This window comes from Carex rostrata, chromosome 16 (genome assembly GCF_964058835.1).
Source record: "Carex rostrata chromosome 16, lpCarRost1.2, whole genome shotgun sequence".
Lineage (NCBI taxonomy): Eukaryota > Viridiplantae > Streptophyta > Magnoliopsida > Poales > Cyperaceae > Carex > Carex rostrata.
In genome coordinates this window covers 679917-690747 of record NC_135933.1, presented here as the reverse complement: position 1 = coordinate 690747, position 10831 = coordinate 679917, and the positions used below count along the sequence as shown (strand labels likewise).

The window sequence follows — 10831 nt, the reverse complement described above, 5'->3', positions numbered from 1 at the left end:
TTTCTTTTGAAGAGCACCCAGGTACTCTATATTACTCCTTGACCCTTGTTGTTCTTGCTGGATTTCTAGTTTTAATCGATAAATGTGGGAATTGTTGTTTTGTCGGCCATACATCGTTTTTATGCCTTCCCACAGTGAGAAAGCTGTTTCATGGCCAAGGAATATTTCTGAAACACTCGGCTCCATGGATTGCATGATCCATGTCATGACTCTGTCATTCTTAGATTGCCACTGTTTTCTTGCCTTTTTTTCGGCCTCAGTTGCCTCATCTTTCTTTTTTGGAACCGGCTTTACAGACTCTCCTGTGATGAATTCTAAAACCTCTCTTCCACTGAGAGATAATCTTGCGGCACTTGCCCATGAGAGATAGTTTTGGCCGTTGAGCAATGAGTTTGTGAGTTTTGAGGTATTGGTGGCTTCTTTCGAATGCTGCCCCTCTGAAGCCATCTCTTTGACGTGCTAGACTTCTGTTTATGGGTTTTGATTTTGCTTGTGTATATACCAGTTTTGCTGGTAAGAATTTGGAAGAGATTTTTTCGGTCACAGAGACTGATGCTCTGATACCATGTTGAATTTATGCAATTTCTGAGGAGAGATTATTTTGAGAAAACAATTATTTCATTTTGTTCTTTTATCTTTACACTGTTACCATTCCTATATATATTACAAACATCTAAGCTACTGTTTTGTTACCGTTTGTACCTTGTACCTATGTACAGTATACCTATTTGTTGAATATATGCAAGGAGGCCCCTTTACTTCCTTGATTTAATCCTAGCCTTCTATTTCTAGATCTATGATGATTATTAATCTGAGATCCTAGATCCTATTTCTCAACAATTAATCTTCTAAGTTCTAACAAAAGATGCAACATATGTCTATTTAGGGATTTCAAATACCGTTTTTTTATTTATATTCAAAAATTAAATAAAATTTTAAAAAATAACCAAATTATGGTTGAAATTCGAATAATACCCAAACCGGTTATCCAATAACCGGATTTGGTGAAAGGGACCGGTTAATGGTTAACCGGAAGTTTGATAATGTCCGGTTGATGATTAACCATAAGTTTATTCGAGGGTGCAGCTGAGCTGTACATATATAATTGATTGCATGGGATTCAAAATGTATATAGACGAGACGAGACGAGATCAATCATCAAATATATAATGGTGCGCGGGTCCAGGCCGTCTATTAATAATTAATGCGTCCATCGGATTAATCATTGTATGCAAATTTTACCAAGCAAAAAATAGAGTATACAGATTCAGTGTGAGCACCGGTTCCTTACCGATGCTCAGATCAAGTCTGTGCATGACATATTTTATGATGCTCAGATTGAGTCTGCGTTTTTGTTACATTTTGAGATTTTTCAATATCACGCTAATTTTGAGATTTTTTCAATGCCACGCTAATTTTGAATTTTTACAAATGCTAACTAAAAACAATTCGGTTAAGTTGATATCCAACTGACTGATGGATTATTTTTACCAAATATATTATAGTCTATACCGGACAATGGGTCTTCAGATATATAGAACAAAATCTTAACCAGCAAATGATGGATGAGAGAAATTTACTTCTACAAGAACTCAACTAGCTAGGAAAGCAGTTACAGAACAATCAACAGTAGGACACATCAGAGTTGAAATGGAATACAAACAAAATGTTCTCAGTCAAATCTTATTACCAGGCAATGCACATAGAACTAATACTGTCAGAACTGGGTAAACTATGGTAAGTTAGAGCGCCAACAAGGGTGCTCATCTTTGTTTGGATGATGTTAAAAACTAGAATACTACCCACTGATAATCTGGTACTGAGAGAATGAAACCTAATAAATAGATGTTATGATCTGTGTAAATACTAAATAGGAAATGGAGACAGTAAAACACATGTTTGGATCATGTGAATTTACAACCTGTCTGAGAAACATGGTGCAAGAGCCAAGAAGTAATACCGATACTTAGCCAATGCAACTATTTGTACAAGGGAATTTTCACAACACCATTCTACATTCCTCACAAATGACCGCAAGGCAAATGAATCTGACACTGTGCTTTGTGATTTGGAGAGAGATGTAAAAGAATCTTTCAGGGCCAGAGCAAATTGCTACAATAGTTGAGAGCTAAACTGGTAGCAAAATTTACAAGTTGGTTTTCTAACATATTTAAAATAGGTTGGGCACGACAAATAAACTACGCTTATTTAGTTTTCATTTTCATTCTTATTGGCATAATAATTTTCCGTTTTCTTTTCTTTCTTTTTTTTCAAAAAAACTTTATAAAATTGACACCGGCCGGTGGTGTCTGATATATGAAATTTGGGATTTTTATGATGCAAAGTGGTCCCGTTACGATCTTCCCGTTAAGCTCACATGCTGATTAAGTAGTAATAGAAGAGAGAATAAAGATAAATACTCAAGTCACAAGTAAAACACACAAATAAATTTTTCTATTAATCTTTTCTGCCCCAACATGAAGGTCCTTACATATTTATAGTAAAATCAAAATTAAAAAAACATCATAGGAAATGCAAACTATTAAATACTATTAGTGCTATTTTTAGAATACCAACGAAAGCTTTAACTTTTATCGAAAAACTATACAGTCAAACTATTAATTCTTTGAAGACCGCCATGCACTTCTAGATTACCATTCATTATGTCAAACATTTTAATTGCTTCTTTGAAGACCGCCATGACTTCAATGAAAATTGTCAATTTTAATAAATTAACCCACTAATTCAATACGGCTCATGTACCCAAAGTATATCAAATTTCAAGTTGTATATATAACTTTTTGATCGGTATGGATCTGGTGTGGCCATCATTACGTCCAAATCTGAATCAGACATTTCTTCGATACGCACCACATCAGGCTCCCTGGGTTGGTTGAAGCTTGACCTCAAGCTTAGACCTTCTTCAGAGTACTTGTGGAGGTGACTAACATTGAACATGTTGGAGATATGTAAATTATCGGGTAGCTTCACGCGGTAAGCATTTACTCCAAACTTCTCCAAAATCTTAGATCAAGTATTATTAAATCCAAACTTGTCCAAACTTGCATTTCATCGTATTCTTCTTTTCTTTGTAGAATTCTTTAAAATAGTACAATTTCAGATCAAGTATTATTAAATCTTTGTAGACCTCTTTCAAATTGAATTTTCTACATATGTGTTTCCGCTGCACCGCTATTGAAATCAACGAACTAGAGCCGGCTTCAATCGTTAATTGTTTGGAACTTGGTTGTAAGAATGGATCATTGTAGTTGGGCCTTAAGGCTTCATTGTTGGTCAAACACAAATATTTAGTTTGCAACAAAAAATTACATATAATCTCCATGGACAAAGTATTTGCTAAATTACCTGTAAGCATCAGGAAATCACTAATAAAGTCTTCTTCAAAGTTTGAAGAGTTCTCACCGATCTCTGTTTTTGTCTTGGATTCATCTGTCAAGGTGTTGGCTTCGCCTTCATCATCGGGCTCTTGAATTTCTTTAACCCTGACAAGCCCATTAACAAGCTCATCTGTTTGTTCTAGGCACTCTTCTGCTGGAGTGGTGACCTTTTGGTTCGTGACCTGTTGGTAACATGTGCTCGGTGGAGTGCGGTGTTGATGTTGATCCTCTTCATTGCGTGCCACCAAAGATTTGTTTTCGTGGAAGGGGTTGATGTCTTCATCTTCTCTATTGAATTTGTTTTCTTTAAAACCATAAGACCAACAATTGAGATATTTGAAATAGTTGTTTCTCTGTAGTAAGTGAGGAGAAGGAGCAACAATATTTCTAGAGATCTTATAACGGTGGTGGTGGGGAGAATTGTTGATGTAGCTTGTAGAGTCATGCCTCGGTTGACGATCACGATTCTCACTTTGTCGGTAGTTGAGCGGTAATAATTCACAAGTCATCTCATGCTTCAAATCGAACTAATTGTTGAAAGGGGGAAGGCCGTCAAAGTAGTGGCGAAACTTATATGACTGTCACCATGCTGCTGCCCTACCTCGTAGCCGTATTGTCACCAACGGAACTCGCTTGTCAGGAGGGACTTCTTTTAACTTAAAGAATTTTTTCACGGTATTGGTCCAATCAAGAAATTCCTCGAGCTTGAGGCTTCCCAAAATATCAGGGAATTTTGACACGTAGTCTGTCATCCCACATTGGTTCTCGATCTTGTGGACGTTCATAGAGAGGTGGAGTTCCATCATTATTATTTTGTGGATTTTGGTGATTGTTTTGGTTGTTGGTGGGAGAAAGACGTCCAGCTAGAGTAGTGAGGAGTTTTATTTTTTTTCGGTATGATTTTATTGCATATGGTCAAGAATAGTGACAACGTTGGGATCGGCCATTGTTGTTGCGGTAATAATGTCGAGTTGAACAGTTGATGGAGATATAACTTCACGCAGGTGCGAATGTGGATGTCGAATTTGACGGTTGGTGGTGATACAACTTCACGCAGGTGCGAATGTGGTTGTCGAATTTGATTGGTGGTGATACAACTTCACGCAGGTGGTTGTCGAACCTCGCTTTGATATTACTTGACCAAAGCGGTCTCGTTACGATCTTGCCCGTTATACTCATGTGCTGGTTAAGTAGTAATAGAAAAGAGAATAAAGATATATACTCAAGTCAAGTCACATGTAAAAAAAAAAAAAAAATTTCTATTAATCTTTTTTGTCCAAGAGAGAGGGAGTTAGGCTGGGTTGCTATGGATAGCATAGTGGCCTCTATGCTACGGCTCAATATTCGAGTTTTCAAAATCCAAACGGTCGATCCGAACCGTTCATCTTATTCTCCATATTAATATCTGCTTGGAGACCAAATTTTACATTTTTCTGAATTTTTTTTACTATTTATTAAGTATTTTACAAAATTGTTGATCCAACGGTGGCTGCACAAAACAGTAAAACCGTTGGATTAGCGATTTTAAAAGTGGCTTAATAAATAGTAAAAAAATTCAGAAAATTATAAAATTTGGTCTCCAAGCAGATATTAATATGGAGAATAAGATGAACGGTTCGGATTGACCGTTTGGATTTTGAAAACTCGAATATTGAGCCGTAGCATAGAGACCACTATGCTATCATAGCACCCCAGCCTAACTCAGAGAGAGGTCTCTTACATATTTATAGTAAAACCAAAATTAAGAAACAAAGGGAATGCAACCTATTAAATAGTATTAGTGCTAAAGCTTCAACTTTTATCAAAAAATTATGCAGTCAAACTATTAATTTTTTGAAGACCGCCAACGCCATGCACTCCTAGATTACCATCCATTCAATAAAATATTTTAATTACTTCTTTGAAGACCGCTATGCCTTCAATAAAAGTTGTCAATTTAATAAATCCATTAATTCAATACGACTCATGTATCCAAAGTAGATCAAATTTCAAGTTGTACATATAACTCTTTGATCGGTATGGATATAGTGTGGTCATCATTTACGTCCAATTTTGAATCGGATATTTCTTCGATACGCACCGCGTCACTTTACTTTACTCGTCCATTTCTCATAATTTTTTTTTATAGTCTATACTCTATACTGATTGATGGATTCAATCTAGACCATCCGCCAGGCTGTCCGGACTCCTGATGGATCGATGGGCCATCCGCAAACAGGCCCCCAGTTTGTCAGGCAAACTCCACACAGAGTTTATACTCGGAAAGAACAATACAGGATCCCAAGTCCGTACAATTTGAGTATCATAGTTCTCATCGAAAGTGATCCGAAGATACCATTCGGTCTAGCTGGATCCTCCCTGAACCCTGATGGCACACTCTATCTGTGCTTCGTTCTCTCCTGCGCTCTCGATACCGAGGTTCACTTCCCATACGGCCTGGTTTAACACTAGACCGGTTCTCCGTCCGGTTCGAACAGCACAGAAGCTCTCTATTTCGCCTCGTAGGCCTATCCTTGTGGTCAAATCTGCTTTCCCTCTCTCGACACCTGTCATCAAGCCCAATGACCATTGGTCCACGTGGGCTGTGCTCTTCTCCATCGCCGCCTTCGGTATCTGGTCTTTTTTCCTCCCTTTCTCTTCACCTCTTATCTTTGAAATTCGGCAAAATGGTATCTCGACTTGAGTTCTGTTTTTATCTTTTTCATTTTCTCAAGGAAGGCGAAAGATCTACCTATATTTTATTTATGTAAGAAATAGAAGTAGTTCAGGTGAATTATATGCAAGGGCAAGTGGGCAACATTGACAAGAAAGAAAATAAAGTAAAAACACGAAACCAAGGAACAAGAAAATATAGAAATTGCTTAGACAGGAAGCACTACAATAACTGTGCTGCTACTGAACAGTGGGACCAGCATTTTTCTCTAGAGCTTCCCTCAGGAGTAACTGCATCTGGTACTGGTAGGGTTCTGATATTGCGTAACTGCATCACAAATTCACAATGCTTGTGGTTAGTTGAAATTACAAATATGCTCCTTTTCTCGATATTTGGGTTTGGCTCTTTTTGTTTATAACAGCTAGTGCCATAGTTCAAATTTTAACACGCTGGTTCTGGAACTGGTTTTACTCCTCATTTCATTATTTAAGGAGCTTTGTGTAATAATATATGTGACGGCAACTGGAAGATTTAATGCTTTAATGTGCACTCATTATTCAGGTCAGAGAGAACAAAATGGGGCAGTGCATTAAGTGGGGCCCTCGTAAGCATTTTGATTGGTCTGGCCGCAAGCAGTGCAGGATTCATTCCATCTGATGCGCCGGCTTATGGTGTTGTTTTTGGATACCTATTACCTGTGGCGGTGCCGCTTCTCCTACTTGGAGCTGACCTACGACGGGTCATTAAGTCTACTGGGGCCCTCCTCTTGGCCTTCTTGCTTGGATCAGGTTTATTGGTAACTTTTGCAGTTGCACTTGTCAGAATTGAACAAAGCAATATGCATACATGCGTCAGTTCCTGTTCATATTTTTAAATATCCCCTGATTTTCATTATCATTTGCATTGCTGCCAGCACAAGTTTTTGATTGCTGTTTGACTTGTGAAACCCAAATTAAATTTTTTTTTTTTACATAACACACCAGGGTTATTGTTCCCCCAGTTGATCTCCGTACTACCATACTAGTTCAAGGCCCGAACGGTTACCTCTGCCTTAAGTTTGACCGGAACTAGTTAATTCCAAAAGCAGTTAAGTTTGAGAGAACAAAAAGAAAAGAAAAGCAAGATACCTAACGAATAAATCAAACTCCATTTGCCACAACCTCTTACAGTCTCAAGCTAACTCTTACTAGTGACGAGGAACATCGCCTAGCATCATTACTTTGGTACATTTACTGATGAACAAGATATACCCGCAGTTGGTATGGAATTGTAGTCCTAGCTAGACATCACATATAATTAGCTGTTAATTCTTCAGACTTTAATTTTTGTATCTTCTAACCTTATTTGGTTGCCATATTTGTTTTCTTGAATCCTATGTATGACAGCTGCAACTACAATTGGTACGGTCACGGCGTACCTTTTGGTACCAATGAGATCACTTGGACAAGACAGTTGGAAGATTGCTGCTGCCCTCATGAGTAGTTACATTGGTGGAAGTAAATCCCCCATCCCCAAGGAAAAAAAAAGGATTAACAAGTAAAACAATGTATGACATTTTTTTTGTATGTGTAGCTGTAAACTATGTGGCAGTGTCAGAAGCGCTGGGAACCTCTGCTTCAGTTGTAGCTGCTGGTGTTGCTGCTGACAATGTTATATGTGCATTGTATTTCACTCTTCTTTTTGCACTTGCAACCAAAATACCACCTGAGTCTGTTTCTTCTCCCAAAGGTACTTCTGTTTTTCTTTCTAAATGAGATTTTTACAGTAATTAAGCCTGAATATTTATATTGGGGTACATAACACTAAAGAAAACTATTACCTCTGGTACCAGGCTGAATTTCGTACCATATTACAGGGCCTGGTACTGAATTAGACTGTGAGGCTAATTTGATTGTAAGGATCCAAATTAACATTTCTTATTATTGTTATAATGCCATTACTCTGATATTCAAATTAGACATAATTTAAATTTTCTTATTATTGTCATAATGTCATTGTTCTGTCTCAATACTATATCGGTTAAGTGTTATTAGCTTCAAAATATGAATACCGTGATTAGACATCATTATGTAACAGATTGTACTAGAGATTCTGGCTACTCGCCTGGTGAAAAGCTTGTGGCCACACATAGTGCAATGGCAATTGCTATAGCCTTGGCTATATGCAAAGCAGGGGCTGGTCTTAGCACCTTATTGGGTATCCAAGGTGGCACCTTGCCATGTGTTACAGCTATTGTGGTTTCTCTAGCAACTATATTCCCTTCTCAATTGGGAAAAATTGCCCCTTCGGCTGAAGCTGTTGCTTTAATTCTCATGCAGGTATGTATTTTCTTATTTACTTGTACTGTACCGGTCTCATGCTGGTACAGTACATATGTTACCTGATTTGACATTGACCACCCATGCAGTCGGAACCAAATTCCAGGATAATCAGATCTTCTCTCTTTAAAACTAGATTCCAGTTCTTGTTGCCTTGGTAATTAGGGATTTACTAAACCTTTAATAAGGTTGATGTGTTTGTTTCACTGAGGCACTTTAGTTTTGCACTCTAACAGAACTTCTCATTCTTTTTTTTTTTTTTGTAATGTTGGGTCTGTAACTGTAGGTTTTCTTTTCTGTGGTTGGCGCAAGTGGAAACATTTCTGAGGCAATTACAAAGGCGCCTGAAATATTTTTATTCGCTTTTGTTCAAGTCCTTGTGCATCTCTTAATTACTCTTGGAATTGGGAAATTTCTTGGAGTTGATAAGAAGTTATTACTAATTGGCTCAAATGCCAATGTAGGTGGACCCACCACAGCCTGTGCAATGGCTACAGCCAAAGGATGGAGCTCTTTGGTTGTACCAGGTGTGCTTGCTGGCATTTTTGGAATTTCAATAGCTACCTTTCTTGGTGTAGGCTTTGGCTTATTTGTTCTCAAAACCATGCACTTACGGTTGTCTTAGATTCTCATTATTTCCTATTTTTTTAAAGGAAGGCCATACAATTCTACAATGCAACCATGTTTCGGAAGCAGTGTAAGTTTCTGGAAAAGGCACAGTGCTAGCATATCTCTGTTTTTTTTGTTTTGTTTTACTTTTACCCTCCAATTTTACAACTACTTTCTTTCACCTTATATCCTCCTTTTTCAATGAGCTAGGAACATAAACCGTGGTTAGGATGTTGAATTGAAAACACTCCCAAGTTTTATTTCAAAAGATGACTCAAAAGTAATTTTCCTTCTTTTCTTTCTTTGTTTTTTTTTCTTTGGGAAAAAAGTGGTACCATGTAACACTGGCTTTTCATTAATTGAAACTAGTTTTTACCCCCTCAAAAGCCTCCACACTTAAGTATCTGCATATGTCCAATGCAAGTTGCAGTTTCTTTTCTGCATTAACATCAAATAAAGAGCTGATGTGCTTCTCATTTGAAGAAGCAAAATGTGTGCCTGTCAACTTAACTTTTTTCGTTTTGCATAACAAGGTTTTCCTGCAATTCTTAATTAAGTTACGAGATTGATCCTCATCTCTCAAAATGGGGAGAGTTGATCATGAAAGTTTTATTTAAAAAATGTTTTGTTTCCCTACCCTTTTAATCGTTAATAATAATTTTATTTGCCTTTTATAATACGGGATGCTTGCTAGCCACTATTTATATTTCTATTGTTCACCTTTCAATGCTAGAATGATTACAAAATAAAAAATAATATCAGATACTTGCCTATAGCATTTGATATACAGGATGTTATAGCAGAGATCCACCCCATATATACGAGAGTAGAACTAGGGTGTTCTTAAGTTCACCAAGCTACTTTGTAAACTTAACTCTAAAATCTATCGGATTGACTTTAAACAGTAAATTCGAACTGTTGAAATCCATCTACTTTATGTTATGAATGATGCATCTACATGTGAAAATTTTAAAACAATTAATTTAGTATAAATTCAAGCGGTCAAAATTAGGTTTATAAATTAATTTTAATGCATTCTTTTTTTTATTACTTGAATATATACAAATTAATTTTAAAATTTTAAATTTGCTCATGTAGATGCATCACTCGTAAGGTAGATGAGTTTCAACGATTCAGATTCATTGTTCGAAACAACTCTAATGTGTTTTAGAGTTGAGTTCACGAAGAAGCTTGATGAACTTTTCTACTCTATGGATGAAGGTTTATTAAAACTTATTTTAATAAATTTTGACGAAACTTTCTTTTCATTATTTTTCTTTCACATGGAAGGTTTCGGCTTATCAATGGAGTGCAAATTTGTTCATTTAGAAATTTTAGTTACTAAAACTTGTCTTTGTATATTATCACCGCTCAATGCATGTTTCGAAACGTCAAAATATAATGGACGAAGACTTGTAATATTCTTGAATGTAATAAGGAATCAAATCTAAGCAATTAAAACAAATTAATTGATGCAGAGTATGCGTAAATTCGTTTACTAAAACTTCTTGTTATGCATATCATCACCCCGGCCGCCCCAATGTTTTGAAACGTCCGAATATAATCAATGAAGATGTATATTTTAAATGTACAAGGAATGACATTTGAATCAATTGAACCAGCATTCCGATTTCAAACAAACTGATGCAAGGTATGCTGACATACTATTTTTTAATTTATTAATTTATGACCAATGACTTCACCATTTGTCATTGTAGAAAGTATGACCACCAAAAAAACCATCTTCTTCATAAAGAATAAACTATAATTTTATCTACATGCCTAAATAATACTATTGCCTAATATTGTTGATGTATTAATAAACCAATAATCTGGTTATATTATTTAAAATT

The 10831-nt window shown here is 36.5% G+C and overlaps 1 protein-coding gene across 2 annotated transcripts; it reads left to right on the top strand.

The window, feature by feature from the left end:
* Positions 1-5730: 5730 nt before the first annotated feature.
* Positions 5731-9096, top strand: LOC144567397 (uncharacterized). 2 transcript variants are annotated; one of them, XM_078317525.1, is made up of 6 exons: positions 5731-6014; positions 6613-6839; positions 7437-7547; positions 7624-7779; positions 8128-8369; positions 8834-9096. In XM_078317525.1, exons 1-6 carry the CDS (start codon positions 5767-5769, stop codon positions 8927-8929), a joined length of 1080 nt encoding a protein of 359 aa, XP_078173651.1. In that variant the 5' UTR covers positions 5731-5766; the 3' UTR covers positions 8930-9096. The 2 variants fall into 2 exon arrangements, with proteins under 2 accessions (XP_078173651.1, XP_078173650.1); XM_078317524.1 differs by having other exon boundaries at positions 5733-6014; positions 8656-9096.
* Positions 9097-10831: the final 1735 nt, after the last annotated feature.